This window comes from Tursiops truncatus, chromosome 1 (genome assembly GCF_011762595.2).
Source record: "Tursiops truncatus isolate mTurTru1 chromosome 1, mTurTru1.mat.Y, whole genome shotgun sequence".
Lineage (NCBI taxonomy): Eukaryota > Metazoa > Chordata > Mammalia > Artiodactyla > Delphinidae > Tursiops > Tursiops truncatus.
Genome location: NC_047034.1, coordinates 77,590,845 through 77,617,477, shown reverse-complemented (window position 1 = coordinate 77,617,477; position 26,633 = coordinate 77,590,845). Strand labels below are relative to the sequence as shown.

At 40.8% G+C, this 26,633-nt stretch overlaps 1 protein-coding gene across 5 annotated transcripts in view; it reads left to right on the top strand.

The window, feature by feature from the left end:
* Positions 1–26,633, top strand: part of CHD1L (chromodomain helicase DNA binding protein 1 like) — a 50,981-nt gene that overhangs the window by 7,890 nt on the left and 16,458 nt on the right. For all 5 annotated transcript variants that reach the window (XR_002173110.3, XR_002173109.3, XR_012333490.1 and 2 more), the window contains exons 3-15: positions 2,177–2,283; positions 2,850–2,964; positions 3,588–3,619; positions 7,238–7,319; positions 11,037–11,199; positions 12,743–12,898; positions 13,673–13,765; positions 15,927–16,023; positions 18,160–18,233; positions 18,505–18,615; positions 21,647–21,761; positions 22,619–22,772; positions 26,213–26,378. Coding sequence is in view for 2 of the 5 variants with exons in the window: in XM_019919620.2 (XP_019775179.1) it covers positions 2,177–2,283; positions 2,850–2,964; positions 3,588–3,619; positions 7,238–7,319; positions 11,037–11,199; positions 12,743–12,898; positions 13,673–13,765; positions 15,927–16,023; positions 18,160–18,233; positions 18,505–18,615; positions 21,647–21,761; positions 22,619–22,772; positions 26,213–26,378 (1,465 nt within the window). In the remaining 3 variants the exon portion in view is untranslated. The remainder of the gene's footprint in view (positions 1–2,176; positions 2,284–2,849; positions 2,965–3,587; positions 3,620–7,237; positions 7,320–11,036; positions 11,200–12,742; positions 12,899–13,672; positions 13,766–15,926; positions 16,024–18,159; positions 18,234–18,504; positions 18,616–21,646; positions 21,762–22,618; positions 22,773–26,212; positions 26,379–26,633) is intronic.

Sequence of the window (26,633 nt, the reverse complement as noted above, 5' to 3'; positions counted from 1 at the left end):
TAAGGTACCAAAGAAAGTCAGTGCAGTCAGGATACACAGCAGAGGCAACTTGAGCAGAAACCATGGAACTGTAGGTTTCTTGATTCCAAAAAGGTTTCATCAGTGAACCCACAGAGTGAGTAAAGTTCTCGTTAATCCTTTTAGAAGCTTAACCTGCCCCCTCTAACCTCACATCCGTAAACATCCAGCTGGAGCAGTTCTGCTCAGAGTCTGGGCTGACCATGTGTTGGAGACGCCTTAATCTAATCCAGGTGTACCTCATCAATCTTGGGGTTATTCAGGATACAGTATGACCTCCCAGCATGGTAGCCCCAGGTACCTCATTTATTACCTTCAGGTGTCTCAGGCAATAATTCTGGTTCTAGTATATTCCTGAACTGAGAGCTATGGAACAAAGGTAAGTTTCCCAGTGTTTCTGGGAGGGAGGCTAACGGACTCCTGTACTCAGGTACAGAGCCCTCTTTGCAGTCTCCTGTGCCATGGACATTGGAATCGCCCAGACTTCATTCAGGGCCAGCAAATTCCACTTGTCCTTTGCCTTTCCCAGGGTGTTCATATAGCTCTACTTTAAGTGCCCTAAAAATCACACCTCCAAATTCATCTTATTAAAATTTTGTTTAGAATTTTTGCATCTGTGTAATTTTGTATTGAGTAATGTCTTTGTATGGTTTTGGTATTGGGGTGAATCTGGCTTCATAAAGTGAGTTGAGAAGTATCCCTTCCTTTTCAGATTTATGTAAGAGTTTGTGTAGAGTTGTTACTGTTTCTTCCTTAAATGTTTGGAAGAATCCAGTAGTGAATCCAAATTTGTTTTGTAGATAGCTGGTTTAAGATAATAAAGGATAAATTTTCTCTAAATAGTGTCTTCAGCAAAAACTAAACAGAATGGTTTTAATTCAGTAAATACTTACTGGGTGGTTGTCCGGGCACAATCCGGGCTGGGAAGCCATGGGTAGTTAAAAAAGAAAAATATTTCCATTATGAAATTAATGTATTATCAGTTAAAACCTGTAACCATAGCACTCTAGCCATAATCATGAATAGCAATATGTGTTTTACATGGTTGAAATTATAGTGCACATATAGTTTGCATTTTATTAATCTAATAGTCATTGTTATTTTCCATTTTATATTCTTTATATTTTATATTCTTCACAGTGATTATTTTCTATTGGCTGCATAATGGTCCATCAAGAGAATTGATCGTAATTTACTTGAATGTTCTACAGATGAGGAATGGAGAGTTCCCCTCTTTTGTGATATTTAAATTAACCTCTATGTGAACATTTTTGGGCTTGTATAGCTTTCTTAGGATTTTGGATTATATCCTTAGGATAGATTTTTTCTAAGAAACAGTTCAGCCGTTGGGGATGGTGGGCCCTCAAACTTTCTGTTTTATAAAAGAGTGCTATTTTCTCTATATATCACAGCAACCTTTTAAAGAAAATTTAAAAGTCAAACGTGTGTATAGCCATATCCTAAAATAGGCTATTGGGCTTTACAAAGATTTTCAGTTTAGACCCTGACGTGAGTTTATGAGGCTATATTATTGTTTGTTTTCCTCACTGGAATGTGTGCCCCAGGAGAACTAGGAGTTTTGTTTGTTTTGTTCACTCTTATATACCAGAGCTCAGAATAGTGCCTGGTAAATAGAAGGTGTACCATCAATGCACATGGAGGGAGGAAGGAAAACATTGTCTCTTGGCAGATCCTGGCCAACAGCAAGAGGCCACCACATGGTTGGGCCTCTTTGCAGTCAAGTCTTGATACTTCTTGCCTTATGTTTTTAGAGCATTCCTGACCTTGTGCATCATTTGCATTGTTTTCATTGATGTCTGTTGTCTTTCCTGATGTTTTCCTTTGTATAAAAGGCTCAGTTACATAAATTTTGAGTACCATTGCTTGTTGACTGTTGATGTAATTGAGTACCATAAATTTCTTTGGCAGTCATATTGAGGCTTACCTGATTTCACTCTAGGAATGGGTGACTCTCCTAATGTGTGGAGGATTGTACATTATTTTTGTTTTTTGCAAAGCAAGTCTTCTACAACAATTTGTGTTTGTGTTTGATTATTTTTGATGCGATTGTAAGTGTTCTCTACAAGGTTGTGGGAACTTTATCGTTGTTTCTCATGTGGAAATGTGGTCAAAACCGTCTTCCTTTTCTGTGTTCCAGACTATTGCTTTCTTCACTTACTTGGCAGGAAGATTAAATGATGAAGGACCATTTCTGATTCTTTGTCCCTTGTCTGTTTTGAGCAACTGGAAAGAAGAGATTGAGAGGTACAAGAGAAGATGTGGCTGAAATTTTATTCTTCACATTAAGGTTTTGTTTTCTAGGTGCTATGTGAAATAATGATAAAACAACATATTGTCCTAAGCAGTGAGTTTATTTCTTCCAGAAAACTCTGACATGAGGCAGTGTAGATAGAGACTGAGGATCTGATGGGGGAGGGTCCAATGGATGTTATTGTTACCTTTTGTCAATTTGAAGGTCAGTACTCATTTTTAGTAAATTTTGCTGAACTAAGGAAGAAACCATCTTTTTCATAGTGATATAGTGACACTTCATATAAAGTAACGAATGTGGAAAAATAGTTTTCTTTTCACAGTTAACACAAGGCCCTTTTAGATGTTTATCTGACACGTCTCCCTCTTCACACGGGGACTTACCCTTAGGTTTACCCATTACTGTAGGTAAGATTTCAGGGTCCCAGGACTCATTCTGACTGCAGGGCATCCTGGGGTCTACACATCTGCAGTCCTTCCATGAAAAGTAATTTTCCAGATGTGCACCCCTTTTCCACGGCTCTATGTTTGTGTTCATCTACCTCTTTTCTTGGATTCAGATTTGCTCCAGATCTTTCCTGTGTAACATATTCAGGTGACAAGGAGGAGAGAGCCCACCTACAGCAAGACCTAAGGAAGGAGTCACATTTTCATGTGCTGCTAACTACCTATGAGGTATCTGTTTGTTTTTCTACAGCCAGAACTCTTAACCTGGGACCTTAGAAGTTGTAGAATCTACTGGAATTATATTTAATTTTTTTTTGAGGGTTCATATTGTTCTGAGAAGAAGGTCTACTTTTATTAGATTCTCACAGAGAAGCTGTGAGCAAAGGAAGCGAAAGACCATTGTGCTCCAAGTTAGTTGGCTATTTCTCCCTCTCTGCCCTGGTGGATCAAAGGGGAAGGCTTCCCAGTTAGGTACCACTTGAGCTGCCTCTTGGCCGATGAGTAGAAGGAGGCCGGCAGGCAGGGGAAAGGGTTTTTTGGGCTGAGGCATCATCTCTTGTTACTGGAGGGTGGGAAAGGAGGACACTTAGTTCCAGTCCCTGTTTAAGTCCTTGTTCTTCAAGCTAAGACTGTCCAGGTCACTGTAAGCAAGACCTTCCACTCATTCATGCCTCCCTTTGTTTGTCTGTAAGATGGTGCTACTTAGAAGTTATGCTCAGAGTTTCTTATGTAGTGAATGGATAAGACTTAGCTAAATCCTGTAGTTTAGGAGAGTTAATAAAAAGCTAGCTTATTAATATCAGAGTTATATCAATATCAGTCTTTGTAATGTGTCTTCCTTAATTTTACAGATTTGCTTGAAAGATGCATTGTTTCTAAAGTCGTGAGTATGTTGCACTACTTCAGAAATTGTCTTAAATGTATCGTGAAAGTCATTTCTTCACTTCACATTTTAGCACTTTGTGTTTTTTCCTGATGTGTCATCCATGAGTCTTATCTGGTGTGCGGCGTGGCAGGAGTCTTACAGTCTAACCCCCTACTCTTTAGGTGTAAATCTGTGGGTTCATTACTTAACCTCTGTGAACCTCAGCTTCTTCATCTGTAAAATGGGGATAATGAAATTTTTACCTTGGATGTTTGTTGTGAGGATTAAATAAGATAAGGTATACGTGGTGGGTGGTTAATAGATACTAGATTCTTTACATCACAACTTGCACAGACACCTTTCAGGACTGCAGTGTGGAGATTTTACTGCAACACAGCAGGTGAATTATTTGAGCCTTTTCCTGGAAGTATCCTAAAAGAGCGGTGAGTGCTATAAAATTAGCTTTTTAGAAAGGGATTTTTAAGTATACTTCTTTCCAGTGAATTGACTTTCAGGCCTCTCCTCAGCTCGTGAAGTACAGGAAACGTAGATGTAACTCTTAGTACTACCTGGCAATAGGGATGAGGTGTTGCAGTATGTGGTTAAGACAACAGTCACCATGTAAATCAAACAAGAGCTAGTTTTAGGTGAATAAGAAGTTATGTTGACAGAGTTTCATTCTCCATGGCATGTGTAGTTATGACATGGTTAGGTGGGGTTTGCGTCTTTAATATTTGGAAACTTTTCAAAGTGCTTTATCAATATTTTGAATGTTATTTCCTATCCAGGTTCTTCTGAGTTGGATTTTTATTTTCATCTTATTTTGAAACACTAAAGGCTCAGTCATAGATTTCATGACTTCCATCTAGTGTTTTGTTTCACTTAAGTTTCATTTAAGTAAGCATATTACCTTACTTAGGAAAAGGATATGCATTCCCTCTCACTTCTTTTTTATTATTAATATCCAACTTAATATTTATTGAAGATCTGTCCCCTGGAAAGACACTGTTCTGGGAGTTATCAGCAATACCAGGAAAGTAAACCATAGAGTGACGCTAAGAGGACATAAACTCCAGTAGAGGGGTAAGAAGGGTAGAGATATCCATAATACAAGGCAATATATTGGAAGTCTCAAGAGACAAGAAGATTGGGAGATAGATGTTATTGGGTACTTTACATAAATTATCCTATTTAATCTTCATGAAAACCCTAAGGTGGGTATTATCATCTGTTTTATAGATGAGAAAGGTAAGAGATTAGATGACCCATCTCAGGGCACATTGCTAGTAAATGGCAAAGCAGACATCCAAACCCACCACTCAGTGCTGGGGAGCTTCTTTATAAGAGAGCTTTACAAAGTATCTAGGTGCACTGGAGTTTCACAGTTTCAGCAGAAATACAGTCTTTCTATATTAGATCATCTGCCTTCAATCCATTCCAGGTGAATTTAAGAACCTAAATAATAAAGAGACATCTATAATGTTTACTTAGTGTGAACTCTAAGAACACAGATTTGTTCTTTTTTTTTTAATAGATCTTTATGGGAGTGTAGTTGTTTCACAGTACTGTGTTAGTTTCTGTTGTACACCAAGGTGAATCAGCCATATGCATACACATGTCCCCATATTCCCTCCCTCTTGAGCCTCCCTCCCACCCTGTCTATCCCACCCATCTAGGTCATCGCAAAGCACCAGGCTGATCTCCCTGTGCTATGCTGCTGCTTCCCACTAGCTAACTATTTTACATTCGGTAGTGTGTATATGTAGATGCTACTCTCACTTCGCCCCAGCTTCCCCCTCCCACCCCGTGTCCTCAAGTCCATTCTCTATGTCTGCCTCTTTATTCCTGCCCTGCAACTAGGTTCATGTATTTGGCAAAGTTATACTTTGTATTACTGTACTGCACACTCTGAGAACAGCCAGGGAGTGTAATGTAATCTTTGCCCTAAAGAGGCTCATCATAGAGAGCTGAGGCTGTGCATGTAACAATATGAAAAATCAGAAAATTTTTTGACAGCAGACTTACAAAATCTTTGGATCAAGGGGATTAGAAGTTACTTTGTCCCACTTTCTGTTCAGTGCTGGAATTCCCTCTGCCTCATCCTCTCCAGGGAACATCCCTTGGCATGTCCTTTGATGAGTGACTTGACCTCCTTCTTTCACTGAGCCCAGATCCACCTCCCTGAAGTCTGTTTCATTGAATACACTCTTTATTGGATGCTTGCGGTGTGTAAAAGCCTGAATATCTAGTTCTTAGTACCTTAATAATGGCATAGTAATCTTAATAGGTTAATACCTAATTTATTTTGAATGGTAATTCAGACAGGAGCCAGGCACTGTACTGCAGCTGCTTTCACACCTTATCTCGTGACCAGTGTCCAACATCAGTTGCACTCTTATCCTTTGTTATCCTTCAGTGCAGCCCCTGGTCTTGCTACCCAGCAGGAATGATCCCAATTCCTGCTGGATTTTTACCCGTGTTTTGGATTTTCTTTGTGGCCTCAGAGGAAGAAGGCTTCCTCCTCGTAAGGCCAACCTCTGCTCAATATCTTCCTCTAATATTTGAGGGATTTTTATTTCCATACCTACTGTCTTCCCAATATTCTGCTTTACTTGTATATACATTTAGTTTTTTAAGTATAAAAATAATGTAATGGCAGTATAGAATGTTTACAAATGAAATAAAAAACCTTATAACTTCCACTTTATTATCTTTTGCATGTTTTTCACATTTGTGAAAAAGATATATAATACCTTTTTTAGTTATAGAGGCCTGTATATTATAACATAATCATATTTATCATTTAAAATGCTGTATTTCGTCACCCATTATTGGACCTATTATTATTATTTTCAATTTTTTTGCTGTTTTAAATAATGGAGCTTGGAACATATTCATACATACATATTTTTCCACATTTTGAATTTTTTTGGTGGGAAAAACAGCTTCCCAGGAGTATATGCAGAGGATGTGCTTTTATGACTACAGCCTCTTGAGAGTTTGTGGTCGTAACTGTTATGCTGCAGAAGTGCTCTGGCACAGCTACCAACGACTGCCACGTTAACAGAGCCAATGATGTATCCTACTGTCTGTAACCTTTGATCCTGTTCGCCACGTCCCCATCTTAAAATCATACTCTTTTAGCTACTGTGACACCAGTGTCTCTTGGCTTTTCTTCTGGGTCTGAAGCTCAGTTCTGCCTCATACTAGCTTTATGACCTTGACCAAGTCATCTATCTTTCTGCGCTTTAGTCTCTGTGTTGGTAAAATGGGCGCAATAATGACTGCTCACTTTATATTTTTGGTTTAAATAACATACCTCAAGCCCCAAGCTGAGTGTCTGGCACATAGTAGGTGGTCATAAGTGTTTTCTTTTGCTTTATATCTCCAACTCCTTTCTTTCTGCCTTCAATGCATAGACCTTTCCCATAAATTTCCTTAATTTTACTACCTTATCCAGATTGTCTTATGTACATGGTTAGCTCTCAGATAAGGAGGCAATTTGGGTGTGTTTCTAATAGAATGGACTTGCTGTTAGTCTTCCTAGCAAGAGTCATGGTTTTGTAGTAAGACTTTTGGTTGTGAGATATATGTTTGAGTTACATAAAACTGAAAGCTTGGATTTTTCCCTCACAGCTTCTCTTGGAGTGTTCTTGTTGTGGATGAAGCTCACAGGTTGAAAAACCAAAGCTCCTTGCTGCATAAGACACTTTCAGAGGTAAACTCCCAGGATACTCTTAGCTTTTATATAACTCCCTTTTAAAAAATATTAGTTTAGTCCTGTATAAAGCCAATTCAGTTGAAATATTTTTTTTCAGTGAGATTTCTGCAGGGCTCAGTGAACATTTATGGTGACAGAAGTAGTACTTAATATGGCTTAACTTCTTCCTCTTGTCTTTTACACAGGAGGTGATGTTTACTAAAATCTGGTTATCAAATGAGTAAGACTCTACCCCAGGAAAATACATTGTACTTTTGGAAATGTTTCAACTTGTCTTTTTTTTTTTTTTTTTTTTGCGGTACGCGGGCCTCTCCCTGTTGTGGCCTCTCCCGTTGCGGAGCACAGGCTCTGGATGCGCAGGCTCAGCGGCCATGGCTCACGGGCCCAGCCGCTCTGCAGCATGTGGGATCTTCCCAGACCGGGGCATGAACCCATGTCCCCTGCATCGGGAGGCGGACTCTCAACCACGGCGCCACCAGGGAAGCCCTCAACTGTCTTTTTGATCTTCTTCAAAGAGGCAATTTCTTTAAAAATAATCTTACTGTAGTTTTTCTGTCTGTAGTAACAAACCTATCTGACATATTGTACCCCTCCCCCATTTACCTGTTTAAAAAATTTGACAGTTCACGGAGTCGTGAAGAGACTGATTTCACACCGTTGAATAGTCCCTCCAATCTCTCCTGTCTTTGTCATACTTTTGAGTATGACACCCTTGATCTTATTTTATTCTCTTAATCTCTGGCACCATTCCGGCAAAATAGATGAGAAATGTCATTGTAGCCCTAGATATGCCCTCTTTTCTGAGGAGCCAGTGGAACAGCTTGTGAGTATGAAGTGCCCTTCTCCTTGTTGACCTAGTAAAGGCTTGTTCGTTCAGGAGACCCCCACATGTGAATGTCTGGGACCGTCACTGAATTTTGGTCCCTATCCTAAAATAGATCAATTAATAAATTTAGAGGTCTTCTGGAGAAAGTCTTAGATTTTAATTCTATATTTATTGGCTAAAAGTTGCAGTTTTTAGTGTTAATGCAGATATGGCCACTGTCTATTATTAGCACAGTCTCAAAGATTGCTGTCCATTAGTGGGGGCCCCTCTGTAATGTCCTTTATGTTCTTTTTAGGGACTCATAACAGTATCTCTTTCCCAAGAGGTGGTCATATCCTGGCACCTAACCTTATAAGAGACTGCTTCATAAACTACCATGCCAGTTTACTGATTTACAATGGGAGAAGAGAAGCAGGTGTAGTAAAAGGACCCTGAGCTTGGAGTGGGGGAAGCTAAAGTCTGTTGCCGGCTCCAGAGCCTTTTCTTCTTACTCATAAGGAAACTAAGGCTCAGAGGGGCTAAGTGAGGAAATTGTTCTGCATCATCTAAGTATTCCTTTTTAGGTGAGGTTTGAATTGCAGACCACTAGTTGGTCAGAAAAAAACACTCATTTTAATAATTTTAATTTTTTTTCTCTTCCGTTATGGTTTATTACAGGATATTGAATAGAGTTCCCTGTTTTATGCAGTAGGAACTTGTTGTTTATCGATTCTATGTGTAATAGTTTGTATCTGCTAATCCCAAACTCCCAGTCTATCCCTCCCCCACCCCCCTTCCCCTTGGCAACCACAAGTCTGCTCTCTATATCTGATTACTCATATTTATTGATTGGTGGGGAGAAGGGTACTGCCTTTTCCTCCTTCCTAATGGTGTTTTGAGCTTGTTTGTAAAAGTTGGAAGCAACCTAAATGTGAATATAAGGAATTGGTTATACAATTTATGCTATACATATACAGTACACTTACAAAGTAAGGCTGCCATGAAAAATTATGCAGAAGAATATTTAATAATGTAGAAAATATTTGCAAAATATTTTATACAAAAATGTTTACAAAATATTGTACACAAACAAATTGTCTCCGGACTTTTTTTTTTATATAAATTTATTTATTTATTTGTATTTGGCTGTGTTGGGTCTTCACTGCTGTGCGCGGGCTTTCTCTAGTTGCTGCGAAGGGGGGGTTACTCTTTGTTGCATTGCACGGGCTTCTCATTGCAGTGGCTTCTCTTGTTGCGGAGCACGGGCTCTAGGTGTGTGGGCTTCAGTAGTTGTGGCACGCGGGCTTAGTTGCTCCGAGGCATGTGGGATCTTCCTGGACCAGGGCTTGAACCCATGTCCCCTGCATTGGCAGGCAGATTCTTAACCACTGTGCCACCAGGGAAGCCCCATCTCTGGACTTCTTTTTTTTTTTTTCCCAAGTATAAGTTTTGGTGCCAAAATGGACACTGCTTTGAATAAAAATGTTAACTCATGTGATAGTGTAAGTTGATTTTAGTGACTGACAACCTTGATTATCTTTGTTGACCTCATTATTTTAGTCACTTTAGTTCTTTGCTTGGTGAGCACATATTTTAAAAATGTGATTTGGTTATTGGAAACCTTTATTGTTGAACTACTATGAAAACACTGTCCTACAAGCAGAGCAGGCATGAATGGACATTGATTAGACAATTTAAAAAGAAACGAAAAAAGGGAGAGTGCCCCCCCAAAAGATTTTGAAATCAATTTTAATTGATTGTGACGTTTCATTTATCACCTTTCCTTATTTCAAAAGCATTGTCTCCTTTTTTAAATTTAATTTAATTTTTAAAATTTTTGGCCGCACTGTGTGGCTTGTGGGATCTTAGTTCCCTGAGGGATTGAACCTGCACCCTTGGCAGTGAAAGCACGGAGTCCTAACCACTGGACCGCTGGGGAATTCCCAAAAGCAGTATCTTCTGATGACCCCCTCCCAAATCAAAATATAGAAACACAAGAAGAAAAGTGAAAGCTACCAAAAATCCTACTCCACTGCATATGTTACATTTGGTGTATATGCTGCCATGTCCTTTGCAGTGCTGTGTATACCCAAACATAAATAGGCATATATATTGTTCAAAAAATAAAAATATATTACTTTAAATATCAAAGTGCAGTGTATATGTGTATCTATATAGATACATACACTCATACCTAATGTATTTTGATTAACATATGTACATAGGATATGGCTTTCTCTTTGTGCTGTATTATTTAACTCAAGTGGTCTAAGTTCTTGTTAATGTTAGTTCAGAGGTTATCCTTTGCTTTACCTAATATCTGTTGTTATTGTTTTTCCTAACCTTTTACTTCATTAGTCTGTTATTCTTGGTGTTCCCGTCTTTTGCTCAAAATTTAAAGAGTTTGTTTCCATTTTGGACTCTGTATGGTCCAGAAATGTCCAGAAGTCTTGATGCCTTGCACTGGCTGCACCTGTAAAGTTTTACAAAAGGACATTCTTTTAAAAGAGATCTTCTTGCTTCTTGCTTATAGTGGTGGGTCCTGCTGCTATTGCTTTGGGCTTCCCAAACTGCTTGGGTATATGCTGTGTGCTTGAATTCCCACATAGATTGAATAACAGTACCCGTATTCAATACTCATGCAGTACTTTAGCATTCAAAATGTGATTTTACTTACCTTATAATGGTATCTCCTTCACAGGATTATTACCCTTTCTCATAGTCGAAACTGAAGAGGTATTATTTCCTACATCAAACAGTTATATACATTTTGAACCTGAGCCTTCTGATTTCATGTCCCTTTAGTCATTTCATTAAATCATGCCTGTCTTTGTAAAGGCTGTGATGGGTAACTCAGTCTTGCTTTCCAGGGTTATGGATTTTTCACTTTCTTTATTTATATATTTGAGTTTTCAGTCGTCTTCAGTCTCCTGTTGACCGGAACTCCCATCCAGAACAGCCTTCGAGAGCTCTACTCTCTCCTCAGTTTTGTGGAGCCTGATCTCTTTTCCAAGGAGCAGGTGGACGATTTCATTCAGCGTTACCAGGATATTGAGAAAGAGTCTGAGTCAGGTAAGTTCCCTTCTTACAAATCATGCCCAAGAGGTGTGGCCCAGAGACTTCCCTAGTGCATAAGGGTTATAGACAGAAAAGAAAGAGAATCGATAACCAAAGGACACCTTCCAGGGAGATACAGAGCCGTACAAAGGTAAGGTGATGTCAGAGCCCCCCTGCTGTTCCCAACTCCTGCTATTCATGATTCTCTTACTCGTTTGTTACATGATGCTATAGTCGTGCTTATTTGGGTCATTTTCAGAAGCAATAATATCTGCTGATTTGCAGACCTTTTTTTTCCAACATGTAATTTCTATAAGGACATTGTTAACTTCTCACGCTACTCCCTGAGGCAGAAAAGTACGCGGGTGCTGTAGTCTGAAACTGTCATTCAGCTTTCCACAGCACTGGTGTTTCTTTTAACACTGCACCAAAACCAAAAGTCTGGGATGGATGGTGGTGGAAGTACAGGGGGAAGCCTTCCTTGTTTGTACAGTCACCATTTGTAGTCTTCCTCTTGCACCTTTGCCCCCTGCCTCATAGGATTGTCTGTCTACCTCTGTGATATTATCCCAGGATGATTATTCAAAGCAAGTGGTAGGCATGCCAACTAGTGGGTATGTATGTACTAGGTGAGTGTGAGTTGGAAAGGCTCCTCACAGCAGAGATCGCCACACCACAGGCTGAAATTTACCTGGGGAGCCTGCTCTGATTGTTCCCATATTTAGGGTTGCTAGATAAAATATATGACACCCAGTCACATATTACACAGGACATATTGATATTAAAAAAATTATTTGTTTATCAAATTTAACTGGGCACTTGTATTTTTATTTGCCATATCTGGCAATCCTACATGCAGTGGAATTCCAATTTAGGCTAGTTTTCGAAGTTCACGACAGCTGGGGAAGGAACAAGGGCGTTGAAGTCAAAGAACTAAGTTTGAGTGCTAGCAACATTAGAGCCAGCTGTGTGACTTTGGATAAGGGGTTTAATTCCTCTGAGCTTCACTTAACTTAGTTATACAAATAGAGACAATATTACCTATTGCCCTACATTTCTGAGCTGTTATACTGATCAAATGCAAAAGTATCCTGGAAACAGACTAGCTCTGTGCAAATGAGATTATTAGTAAAAATCAGAAGGAGCTGGAAAGAAGAACCCAATGAAGGAAGAAATACTATGAAAAATTACCGTGCTGGCCTGGAACCCAGAATTGGCATGAAAATGAGAAACAAAAATAAATTGTTGTGGGCTTCCCTGGTGGCGCAGTGGTTGAGAGTCCGCCTGCCGATGCAGGGGATGTGGGTTCGTGCCCCGGTCCGGGAAGATCCCACATGCCACGGAGCGGCTGGGCCCGTGAGCCATGGCTGCTGAGCCTGCGCGTCCGGAGCCTGTGCTCCGCAACGGGAGAGGCCACAACAGTGAGAGGCCCGCATACCGAAAAAAAAAAACCCCAAAAAACCAAAAAAAAACCTGTCGTATGTTCTCTAGTAATTCATTGCCTTGGTCTTGCTTTTGTCCCACACTTCTTGTGTGTGTGTGTGTTTCCCTCATACAGCAAGTGAACTATACAAACTCTTGCAGCCATTTCTGCTGAGGCGAGTGAAAGCTGAGGTAGCCACAGAGCTTCCCAAGAAGACGGAAGTAGTGATATACCATGGCATGTCAGCACTGCAGAAAAAATACTACAAGGCCATTTTGATGAAAGACCTAGGTAATCAGAGGGCACTTATCCATTTAGAAACTAAATGAGGATGTGATTTGCATGCAAGGAAATATTTTATAATCACACTCACTTTGTATAGCAAGACTATGGGATGGAATTTTGTATTCTGAATAATATTCGGGTCAGCTGCAGAGTATCTTTAATATAACTCAGACTTTATTGGTTGGTGCATTTGTGAAATTTCCTCCCCATCCCCCTGCTCCTGGTTTTCCTTATTGCCTTTAGTTAAGCAGACTCTTCTAGGTGTCCCAGTCATGCCTTTCATTTTCCTATCCTGACACATATTTAACACATTGCAAAACGTTTCGGTTAAATCATATTGGGTTGGCCAAAAAGTTCGTTTGGGTTTTTCTGAAAGACATTATCCGAATGAACTTTTTGGCCAGCCCAATACTATCTGGAAGGAATCGGGACTGGGAAGGGAGAGATAGGGACAGACAGATTTCTCAATTTGCACTGTTTTGTCCCTTGGCTCCAGAATAGCAGTTGAAGAAGGAAATTTAGAATTCTGCAAAAGAGTAACAAAGTACCCCCTGAATTTGTTTTATAGTTAGGCTTCTTTCTTGAAACAAGGTGATGGTTAAGAAAACGTTATATCGATGTGCTATTAATTCTTAATGTGATTCAGTGAAATTTGGGAAGTTAATAATAGGTTTGAAAGATATATTATTGAAATGAATAAGGTTATGTATGGAAACTTACAGGGTTTTTTCTGTTGTTGTCCAGTAGTCCATCTCTCTCTCTCTCTTTTTTAAATTTCAGACGCGTTTGAAAATGAGATGGCAAAGAAAGTTAAACTTCAGAATGTCTTGTCCCAGCTTCGAAAGTGTGTGGATCACCCATATTTATTTGATGGTGAGGCAGTGCCCTTTTTTCCCACATTACTTTTCGTTGTCATTTCTGTGGCCAACTTCACAGCAAAATTCTTCAAAAGATTTGCCTATACTTACTGTCTATTTTCCCCCATTTTCTCCTGTTAATTTTTTATGTTGATGTTATCTAATGTATTGTTCATATTCAGATTTCTTCAGTTGTCTCCTAAACATCCCTTATGACTTTGTTTTCTTTTTTTAAAGTAATTTTATTTTTATTTTAGATACAATGGGAAAACACAGGAGAATTTTAATCAGAGGACTGACATTATCTGATTTACATTTTTTTATTGTTTTGAGCTACAGACACTTAAAAAAGAAACAACAGCAAAAACGAAACAAACAATCCAACCCCCAAAACAGCAGGTGCAGAAAGGATAACATATCCATCCCCCATCCCCTCCCACCATGAAGACCTCCTCCCTTTGCTGGGAGGAGAGTGACATGGTTATACTCAAGGGCAGAAATTGGAGAATGAGAGAATTCTGTACAAATAGGCCTTGTTAAACACAATTCTCATTCTCCTTAGCCTTTCCCACATAGTGTGGTTCCTTTTTCACACTTGCCTCTCTTTGTTCAGCACAATAGAAAAGTGTTTAAATTTTGCCACTTTTCTGGGTCTTTTCTTCATTTCCTTAGGAGAGCTCCCTGTGTCATGTAAAAACTTATGGGAAATAATGTGTATACTTCTGTGAATCTGTCTCGTGTCTGTCTTTTTTTAAAATTCAAGATCCAGTCATAGATCATGCATTGCATTTGTCTTTTTTTTTTTCGGTATGCGGGCCTCTCACTGTGTGGCCTCTCCCATTGCGGAGCACAGGCTTCGGACGTGTGGGCTCAGCGGCCATGGCTCACGGGCCCAGCCGCTCCGCGGCATGTGAGATCTTCCCGGACCGGGGCACGAACCCGTGTCCCCTGCATCGGCAGGCGGACTCTCAACCACTGTGCCACCAGGAAAGCCCTTTTTGTCATTTTTGAAAAATTTAATTCACTTATACTTTTGAAGAATCAGGGCAGGTTGTTTTGTGGGATGTCTCATAATCTAAATTTATCTGATCATTTCTTTCTTTTTTTAACATCTTTATCGGAGTATAATTGCTTTACAGTGTTGTGTTAGTTTCTGCTCTATAACAAAGTGAATCATTATCCGATCATTTCTTTATGATTGGATGTCCCTTGGTCTTGAACCCACTTGTTGAGCCTTTTATCACTACCATTCCTAGTTCACCAGTGGTCTCCGAGTGACTCAACCAATAGTTGTCAGTTCACATTTTAATTAACCTCTCAAAACCTTGACGTAATTGATTGCGTCTTGAGACACCTTTATCCTTTGGCTTGTGGGACAATACTTTCTCTCGCTTTTCCACCTGCCTTACATCTGCTCCTTCTCAGCCTCCTTTGCTGCTTCCCTTTCATCTTATGGATGTCTGTAAATTTCCCTCTTAAGTGCTACTTTAGTTGCATTCTATACATTTTGGTATGTAGTGTTTTCATGTTCATTCAAAAAAAATTTTTTTTTTAAAATTCACTCTGATTGGTAGCCTTTGGGACCATTCCAGACTTTTTGTGGCTCTGAGGGCTCTGTTACTGATAGGATCAGTGTGGAGGGTTTGCCAAGTCATCTTAAGGAAGTCTTTGCCAAGTAGCAGTATGAATTGTTTTAAAATGTCACAGAATCTTAATTAGGTGCATATCAGAGCTTTTTTTTTTTTTTTTTGAGATGGTGCATTGGGAACATGTAGATTTTGAAGGAAGCCCTCCAGGTTATTCTACTATCCCCACCTTGAGAATGACTCATTTATACATCTAAGCCTATTTCTTGATTTGTCTTCTAGAGTGAGAGCCTGAAGATGTCGATTTTGGGTCTCTCTGGTCTTTAGCATCAGCCTCCTAAAGAGTGGGTTTCTTCCTTGGGTAAACATTTCTTAGGCATATTGGGTGTGCCAGGCTCTGTGATTGGTGTTAGGCAGTGCTGAGATCGTCATGTAAAAAATAATTATGAAATGCCTCAAAGAGATATGAGACTTGGGCCCTTTATCAGTTAGAAGGAGCTTGGCCTCTCTGTAGCCTCGGCTATCGGCTTTTCTGTTCAGTCTGCCCTGACTGGGGACACACTTACGGGGAGTGGGTTCTTTCTTTTCCAGGTGTGGAACCAGAGCCTTTTGAAATTGGAGGTCACCTGATCGAGGCCAGTGGGAAACTTCACCTTCTGGATAAGCTGCTGGCATTCCTGTATTCCAAGTAGGTGGTAGTTTCATATTTTCTGCTCTGAGCTGGTGACTGTTAAAACCAGAATAAGGAACAACTCACTGGTTTCTTGAGACTAATCCCAATTCTCCTTTTTTCAAGACCCTGATTCAGGTTCCATCTTCTCTGCAACTACAACCACCACCCCCCCACATTCCATTCCATCCCATCCCACACCATCCCCTCCATAATCATCCTTTCCTTTCCTGATTTCATATAGCACTTAGGATCCTAATCCAGTGCTTGGCAATGTGCTGCCTTAATCTGCTGTCTGGTTAATTGCTGTATATTAACCATCTCACTCCAGCTGTATTGTTTAGTTCCACAGGGACAGAGATAACATCAAGCATTTCTTGTTTCATTTCCTGCTGGTACCTTGCATTGAATTGGCACATGATAAGTACTTAGTAAATATTTACTTCTGTTAACTGTGGGGCTTGGTTTGAACCCAGGGAGAACTTGGGGACTTTCCCTGAGACATGAGTCGGGCATCGGATGACCGAGTCACTTCTGGAGCCTCTACAGGTTCTGCTAAGTGTTCAGTGGCCTGGTGTCCAGCCTGTATCTGATCTTTCTGATCTCCAGAGGGACAGAGGAGTCTAGAAAAATCCTAGTTTCCCAAGGATTTCAAAGTTATCCCTTAGGGACAACTGACCCAAGTAGGCCTGAACCAACCTAAAACCTCAGATTTGGCAAAACTGTCCAGCATTAGGAATGTGCAAGTCAAATAACTGCACATCTTACTGTATTTTATTGGCTATGATGTATCTACTCTAAGTGTCTTAGTGTTGGAGAAGGACCTGTCAATATCTTCTCTCCAACCTTTTCCTTTCACAGGTGATGAAACAGGCCCAGAGAAGTTGTGTGGCTTGTCTGAGGCCACCACAGCTAGCAGATGACAGAGATGGGATTAGAACTGAGGTCCTCAATTTTAAGTTCTGTGCGATTTCTACCAATCTGGGGCTAGAGTCTTAAAGGGGTCGTTCATAATTGTTCATCTACACCCATTGCAAAATCAGATTAAATTAGTTTTCCTGATGAGCATGTTGTTTTGACAGTGCTGTCCTTCTTTGTTTACACAAACTTTTTTTCTTTTTCATTAGTTATCTACTTTATACATAGTATCCATAGTGTATGTATGTCAATCCCAATCTTCCAATTCATCCCACCCCTCCCTTTCCCCCCTTGGTGTCCATATGTTTGTTTTCTATGTCTGTGTCTCTATTTCTGCTTTGCCAATAAGATCCTCTATACCATTTTTCTAGATTCCACATATATTTGTTAATATACGATACTTGTTTTTCTCGTTTTGACTTACTTCACTCTCTGTGATGGTCAAATAATGGCTGATAGCATGGGGCTCTAAGCTTGACTTTGTTTTTTGTTTGTTTGTTTTGGTCGTGCTGCGCAGCTTGTGGGATCTTAGCTCCTCAACCAGCAGTGAAAGCACAGAGTCCTAACCACTGGACCGCCAGGGAATTCCCTTGAATTTGTTCTTGACTTAATCCATTTTACCTCCTCCTTTCCTCTCTCCTCTCCCTACATAAATTTTCTCATGTATCACATGGGATATGAGATGCCACCTGCCCCTTGCTTCTCTAAAGTGATGTTTCTCAGAATTTTTAACCAATAACGCTCTACATTGAAAGGATAGTAACTTTCATCCCTAAGTAGAGAAGAGCTATAGATTGCCAACCACAAGCTCTTTAGGGTTATCAATTTTTGTTTTGTTTTTTGTACATTTGAATTTTGCATTTTTCTCTTCACAAATCTTTTTTATTTTGCTGTTAAAAGTGTATATTTCTTTCCATTTAGTATTTGACATCCTAGAAAGAGGTGTCTTGGTTATCCAGTCTTCCTACACCCTCTGGTGCATTGACACATGCTCCTGGGAATATCCCCACTCTAGTTTGACAACTGCTCTAAGGATACAGCTACATGTGCAGTTATATCCTTACATAAAGTATTTTGCATTACTGAAGAAGTCTCTGTAAATGATTATGACATTTATATTTCTGCTTCAGTATTTCATTTCTTTATAAACTTGCATTCTTTGGTAAGTGTCACCTGAGCGAAACCCACCTTAAATACTATCACAGTTGGCAGTTTTCCTTTTCTTTTTCTTGCCAGGGGCCATCGAGTTTTACTTTTCTCCCAGATGACCCAGATGTTGGATATTCTCCAAGACTACATGGATTATAGAGGTGACATCCCTTGACCACTACATTGCTCAAGACTTTTAGACTTTTAACAGTCCAGATAGGCCCCTGAAGAGTTACCTGGGGTGTGGGGCTGTTACAGAGGAAAGCAGTGTAAGAACATTATTCAGAACCAAAGGAAGATTGCTTACAGTAGGGGCATGCCTGTATATGAGAAGGGACAAATTAGCATTTGGTTTTGAGCTGACAGTGTTTAATTCCACAGAGAATACTTGGAAATGGTTAATGTTTCTCTGTTTTCCCCCTCTGTGTGAAGGCTACAGCTATGAGCGTGTGGATGGCTCCGTGAGAGGAGAAGAGAGACACCTGGCCATCAAGAACTTTGGACAGCAGCCCATCTTTATTTTTCTCCTGAGTACCAGGGCAGGTAGGCCGCATAGACACTGACCAAAGCAGACAAATAAGGGGTGACATGGTACCTTTACATCCTAACCATTAGTATGTTTTTCCTTAATTCTCTGAAAGGTGAGGTTATTACTGAGGAGTGTAAAAAAGGGGAAACTGAGGCAGATGACATCAGTTTATCTAGGTGCTGGACTTCTAGCATGGTGTTCTTTTCTATCCAACTGATCTAAGCTTTCATCTCATCAAGGAAGTAAGGCTAAAACCTGGGGTCATTGGAAAGTAATTCTAATCTGCTTTGACTATTGACCTGGGATCATCCTGAAAGATTTCTATGATTTTCTGCAAAATTTTAGTCACATTTGATAGAGACAGCTTACCTTCCCAGCCATGAAATGAGATAGCAACCTGTCTACTAGTTGTCCTTCCTACAAGTAGCTCTTGAATAGTGTTGTAAAAGCTTAATAAAAATCTAGTATTAAAAAATTTGAGGGCTTTCCTGGTGGCGCAGTGGTTGAGAGTCCGCCTGCCGATGCAGGGGACATGGGTTGGTGCCCCGGTCTGGGAAGATCCCACATGCCGCGGAGTGGCTGGGCCCGTGAGCCATGGCCGCTGAGCCTGCGCGTCCGGAGCCTGGGCTCCGTAACGGGAGAGGCCACAACAGTGAGAGGTCCGCGTCCCGCAAAAAAAAAAAAAAAAAAAAAAAAAAAAAAAAAATGTGATAATGAAATTGCCAGCTTGTTAGAATTATTTATAACATTGCCTGTATAAACTTGTTAAAAATATTATACATGACATTTATAGTATTTTACCAGTTACAGAATGTTTTCATTTCTTTAAATAATACGACATCAGCTCTTAGAGATGAAATTATTCTCATGTCATGGAACAAGCCAGACCTTAAGTTAGTTTTAAACTCATAGAATCTTAAGTTTCATTATTTTATTTTTTGTAGACCTAAATCTTGATGGAATAGATGCAGGAGCTCTGAAGGGATATGTGTCCTCTATAAATAAAGGGAGATCAATATCTTTATGAGAAGAGAGTTCAGGCTTACTTAGTAAGCATTTATTAAGTGCCTAGTACTATAGGGTATAAAAAAAAAGTGTTAGATATACTCCTTGACCACAAGGAGATTGTTCTGCCTGTGTACGTCTCACCTCTGTATTGTGAAGATCTGGTCAGATTCATTTGACCCCACTCACTTCCAAGATCATCGACTGCACCCTGGATCTCAGCCATTTGTTCCTGTCATTAGTTGTCTCAGGGGTAGACTTAGGAGAGACCGAAAGGATCAGGGCAAACATCATCACTGTTGGGAAAACAGCCCTATTTATGCTTTACTGATTTCATCATCTTCATATTCAGAGAGCAGCATTGTTTGAAACGTCTAAAATTAGGAAGAAAGAGATCTCTGCTTTTCAGCTAATCTCCTTGGAGTTCTCAGAATTAGTTGAAACACAGTGATCTTTTAGAAGCCAAAGCAGTTCTGGACATGAGTCTTTTCCAAACACTGTCCTGTTTGCTCTTGCTTTTTAGCTGTAGATTTGCATCATTATCATTTATTCAGCAGTTTCCCTCCAACTTTCAAATATTTCTGATTGAGTCATATCGCCACCAGGTGGCAGTGATAGCTCATGAATATGTCCCAAAGAAGTCTGGCTACAACTTATTTATAAAATATCACCCCTTCATGAAGAAGAGTTGAACTTAGGCAACATTAACGCAAGAAGAAGAAGAAAATTTTTAGGGAGCACACTTTAATGAAAGAAGTGCCTGGGAGGTATTATGGAATAGTGGGTAAAAATCATAGGCTCTGGAGCCAGACCATGTGGCGCTGAATCTGGTACTTTCTCTTTCCAGCTGTGCAACTTCCAGTAAATCCCTTAACCTCTCTGTGCTTCCATTTCAACATCTATAAAATGAGCATAATAACAGTAACTGCTCATAGGATTGTTGCGAGGATTAAAGGAGTTAATATATGTAAAGTGCTTATTAAAACAGTGCCTGGCAAGGAGTAAAGCACAGCACCCGGGTAGCCATCATTATTACTAAGTATAATTTAGCATCTCGCAGTAATCAGTCTTTATTATCTCTTTATTCCAACTTTAATTTTATATGAAGGGTTTAATTAGAATATTCCTGCCTGGCTTGTCTTGAGATCCAGCATAGAGACAGTAGCCTGTCTCAAAAGTTAGTCCTTAATTTTGGCTCTTGGAACAAGCTGTTTCAGGCTTGCTTGTTTCAGCAACGAGCTGTAACGACCCTGCAAAGAGGGAGTCAGTTTTGTACTTGTTTCCACATTAATCAAAGAGAAGGCTGTAATTTGCCTTCATGGTTCTCTTAATTAATTCCTGTAGTCCAAGGAGCCTCCCCAGCCCTTTTCTTACAGCGCTGAAGAAAGACCGGAAAGTTGTCCCAGGGAGTGTTCTTGTCCTTTGGTTGGTTTTGTTACCTTTTCTTTGATTAATGTGGAAACACATACAGAAGAGACCTAACTGAAGTTTTCTCCAGTCAGAGGGAGGTAGCTTCCCCGCTCCTCTTGGGAGTGTAATAAATGGCATCCCCTCTTCTCATTAACTTGTATCAGGGGTCTTACTGCCTAGTTGTACCTTGCAATGGATGTTAAGAGCTCTTCTCTTAATGTTGCCCACAGCAGACTTCACTCATACTTAAAACTGGCTCTGAAAGAGCATGTGACCTTTTCTATAGACGATTCTAAACAAATTGCAATGAAGATTTTTAAACAGAAGAGATTTAAGATGGCTTCAGGGCATGAACTTAAGTACCCACTTTTGCTCCTTACCCCTGCTGCCCTCATTCTGTTACTTTCAGTCGTTAAACTTTCCCAAGTCAGGTGATAGGAGCCCAGGTAGGACTTTTAACCACTACAAGGCTCTGTCTGGAGTTGGGGATGGGGGTGTCAGTTTGAAGGATGATGCCAATTGTTTTGGCTGCTCTCAATTTATCAATCTGGCCACTGTAGCCTTGCGTCTTTATTGTCTGGTCCCTAGCCCATGTGCTGCTGATAACATTCTTTTTTGCATTGTTTTCAGGTGGAGTTGGCATGAACTTAACGGCAGCAGATACCGTTATTTTTGTTGACAGTGATTTCAATCCGCAGAATGACTTGCAAGCAGCTGCCAGGGCTCACCGAATTGGCCAGAACAAGTGAGAGATTTAAGCATAGCACGGTTCCACTTCCTTGGCTCCTGAGCAGTTCTGGGTTGGGGAGGAAGGTGAAGAGTGTGGGCCGGTGACAGTCCTAGACTGGAGGGCGAGAGACCGCTAGGTTTTAGCCCAGCTCTGTTGCTCACTCACGAGTAGAACTGGGATGGGCATGTTATTATTCCACACTTGCTTTGTTAAAAAGAGCAAAGTCGGGCTTCCCTGGTGGCGCAGTGGTTGAGAGTCCGCCTGCCGATGCAGGGGACACGGGTTCGTGCCCCGGTTCGGGAAGATCCCACATGCTGCGGAGCAGCTGGGCCCATGAGCCATGGCCGCTGAGTCTGCACGTCCGGAGCCTGTGCTCCGCAACGGGAGAGGCCACAACAGTGAGAGGCCCGCGTACTGCAAAAAAAAAAAAAAAAAAAAAAAAGCAAAGTCAAATTGTGAAAGGACTAGAAGGAAGCTTTAGAAGTTATTTATCTCATCCTTCCTGAGTTAAGGTCTAATTCAGTTAAAAAATGAAATTACGGCTTTATGGAGCTAAGCTAAAAAGATAAGTCTTACCCTTTGGCCTGAGGATGATTTAGATCTCCCAAAAGTTTTCCTCCACCACAGATTAGGAACCCCAGTTATGGCCATCTCATCCCTCCCTTGACTTTTTTGGAAAGGTTCAGTGAGAATTAGAGGCCGGATCTGTCTAACAAATGCTCAGGTTCACATACAACCACTTCCCTTTAGTTGTACCCTGAACATGGCATTTTGGGTTTGTTTTCTTTTAGGTGTATTGACCTTGCATGCTTGTGCCCTTCTTTGCAGACCCTTCTATGTTAGCGCATTGCTTTCCTTTGACTTCTGTACAGGTCCGTTAAAGTCATTCGGCTGATTGGCCGAGACACTGTGGAAGAAATAGTCTGTAGGAAAGCAGCCTCCAAGCTGCAGCTCACCAACACCATCATAGAAGGGGGCCATTTTACTCTGGGAGCCCAGAAACCTGCTGCGCATGCTGACCTCCAGGTAAAACATATTCTTCACTTTAGAATGTGTCCTGGTTTTAGTCAGTGCTCCTGTGGATGAGAAAGTAAATGAATTAACCACCCACTCTCCCCAACCACACATTTGTTCTCTGGCCAAATTCCTACCGGCCATCGTATCTACTGCGTGCAAGCTGCTGTGGGAGCTAAAATGAATCTGATATATAAAGGCGGAAAAATACAGAACGAGGATGGGCTTTGGATCCCTCTGCTTGGATTCAAATCCAAGCCTTGCCACTTATTGGCTGAGTGGCTTTGAGCAGATCTCTTAACCTTTGTTTTTCTAAAAGTGAGGATACCACAAGTTACCTCGGGGCCTTGAGAATTAGATAAACAGCTCAGCATAATAAATAATGATTAATCTCATACCTCCATCTTAACCCCAGACCCTTTGATTAGCACTCTACATCACCTTCTTCATATTCAGAGGAAGGTGGACAAGATCAGGAATTCAAAATTATGCCATAGCAAAAATAGACGAAAGAACTAGAGTTAATTGCTTAAAGAAGGGGATGCAGGATAGGAAGCAAGTGCTGGCTTGGAAGACTTTAGAAAAAGCTGTCTTCTGGAAGAGGGCTTAGCGATATTCTGTAGCAGCCCTTGGGTTAAAACTGGAACCCATATTACGATATATCCCAGGTTCTCCCATTTTGACCCAGGGATGAGGGGCTGGAAGCGGAGAGACCAACTCCAAGGATACTGGAAAGATCCAGGTGTGAAGTGAGTAATAGACCTTTGACGGGCCGTAGCAGTGGGAGGGTCTGGAGTGAGCAACGTTACAAAAGAAGAAATGACAGGAGTCGGCTGCTTAGAGGTGGGAAGCTAGGGAGATGGAAAATTCAAAGATGTCTGTAAGGTCTTAAGCCTGGATGATGAGGATAGAAATTAGGAAGATAGAAGGTAGGCAGAGTTTTAGGAAGGGAAGGTAATCTACGCTTTAATCAACAGAGTTTGCAGTAAAAAATAAAATATAAACAAAACTATTATTAGAGGAAAACTCAGAGACAAAAATTTCATTTGCAAAAGTTTGTAAGAGAGTAGGCTTTAAAGGAACTAGTTTATCAAACAGAAAATACCAAGACAACAAGTATTTAGAGGAAAAAAAAAGTTAAACACTATTATAAGCAGAATTACCCAGTTTACAGTTAGTCTGGTTAAAGAAAACATTTTCTCACATGGCTATCATATCCACAAAGACCAGTGCATATCTTTACATCAGCTTTGCAAAAGACAGGGCTCACATTGGTTTTGTTAGTGAGTTGGTAACTTACAGGAAAGGCTCAAGGTTTCTTTTATTTTAGGTCTAGAACTAGAAAGTATCCCTGGGTTTTATGCATTTACTTGTTTGATTTTTGTTTATCTCAAGGTGCAAAGTGTGTTTTTTTTCTTTCTCTGTTCTTCCTTTGGTTCCCAATTGATGTGTGCACGCTTATCCATGCTGGTGGCAGGGCCGGCTGTACGTATTTTTTTCACATTATCCAAAAGGCAATTACAAATGTAAGATGAAAGCTTGAGAGAGAGGTAGGGACAGACTGCAGAGACTCTTAAATATAGTTCTTCATGCACGAGTTCTCCCATAGAACCTTGAGAGTGACAAGTTCAGCATTGGGTCTGGTGGTGGGAATAGATGGCGGAGCCTTGGAGTGCCCACATTCTGGGTGTGGGAGGAGGAGGGGTTGTCAGTGAGAAGTTGGAACTCTCTCCCAGTGCAGGAGGGGCTTGGGATTCAGTCGGGGTGTCCTTGTGATGCGGGCTGCTGGGCATGTCCATGTGATTGAGTAGACATGCCTCTGTGCTGTGGGCCAAATACTAGTGGGAACATAGACCCCTGGCTATTTGAGAGGGGCTCTGTCGGAATCTTGCCCAGCTTGGAAGGTGGTTGTCAGAAGGTTACGTTCTGGCTCTAATGTCTGATTTCTCTCTTCCCTGCCAAGACTCTGCAAGTTATCTCTTTGGTTGCCAAAAGCAAAGGTAACAACCCAATGCCCTTGTCTCAGAAGAAAGCAGAGTTTGTTTGTAAAATAAAAAGAATCCAATAGTAAAAGATGTAACTGTTGTTTAGTAAATTTAAGAAGTATAGGATCCTGAAGTCCTCAAGGAAGGAAGGTTTGTTATCCTGCAGGAGGAACGTAATAGAAACAGAGAGAGGCAGATGCAGATGTAGTGAACTTGAACGCTTACTGTGTGCTAAGTATCATATGAAGTGCTTCTCTCCGATTGTTTCCGTGAATATGAATAACGAGAATGCGGTAGGCACTCTCTTTATTCCTATTTTGAATAATTTGCCCTAGGACACTCATTTATTAGGACGCCAATCCAAGTACTCTCTAACTTCCAAGCACATGCCGTTAATTACTGTAATATATTGCTTCTCTAAAAACACAGGTAGTCCCTTGGTGACTGAGACACCTCACAAGTGAAGGCATAAATGTAAGGTAGACTGAAGGGAGTATCCCAGGACAGACCAGTCGTTTTCATAAATAATTGGCTTTCTTCTGTTTTTGGTGCCAGTCGCCTTGTTATATATGTCCAGGTTAAAGATCAGTGTATCCAGGTTTGTTTGATGCTTAGGTGAGCTGTCTAAATTTTTTTCAAGCTGATACAGAATACATTAAGATTTCCAAGTTACTCACAAAATACACCCTCTGGAGATAACTGACCCAGTCTAAAGAGGCAAGATGCAAATGAGCCAAGATGTGAATGCGGCTTGGTTCGGGGTCTCAGAGTGATCACTTAGGGAAGTACAGAGTTGGAAGTAGGAAGCTAAAGCCAGGAAAGATGATCTGAACGTTTTAGGTGGTTCCTGCAGCCCTAGGGATAGGCTGAGGGTACATTAGAGAGAAGGAAAGAGAAGCAGGGTAGTGCAATGCTAGAGGAATGTCCAGCAGCATTAGAATTGAGAAAGGGCTTTCAGGTCTAGTGGTTGGGAGTTGTTACTGGTCTTTGTGAAGGCGGTTTCCATAGAGCACTGCGGCAGGAACAAAATTGCCAAAGGAAAGAAGTCACTTAGGAAGTACCCCATGTAGCCCTCTCGTTCCAAGAAGTTTGGCAGTGGAAGGGATGGGAGAGTAGCTAATGGGGTCTGTGACTTCTCATGTGGCTGCTGGGCTTGCCTGTGAAAAAGACTCCATGAGAAGTGCTAAGATAATGCAGGAAATGGCTGTTATTCAAAAAAAGAAAAATTGGAGGCTCAGATTTTTTGTTTATTGAGAATTGTTAAAGTCAGCATCTCTGACTATCATTTATCACTCTCTGCTTACCCATCATCCAACTACAAAACAGCCCCATTGTCATGGGGAGAGAAAGAAGGCTGAGCATCAGAGGAGGAGTGTGCCTGGTGTCGTTAAGCGACTTTGCAAATCACTGATGTCCAATGTTTGTCTTCATGAGGGCCAACTGGACTTTTTGTTTTCTTCATTCAAGTTGAGTGAGATACTCAAATTCGGTTTGGATAAACTGCTGTCCTCTGAGGGGAGCACCATGGATGAAATAGACCTGGAGTCTATCCTGGGAGAAACAAAAGATGGCCAGTGGATCTCTGGTGCCCTGCCGACAGCAGAAGAAAGAAGCAGAGAACAAGAGGAAGGAAGTAAGTGGGGGGTGAGAGCAGAGCCAGTGGTGCGGCCACCCCAGGCTAGAACATGAGTGAGATGGGTCCCCAGGGAAAGTCCTGGATACTGCTCCTAGGACGTCCTTTTCCTGTCCAGCCCTAGTCTCATCCTGGGCACACTGTTTAAGACTTAACATGGTTCAAGAACTCTTCCTAGGCTGATTGGAAATTGTCTGGCTGTTCCCTTGTATCTGAACTTTGAACCAAATTGATGATGCTAATGCTTATGGTAGT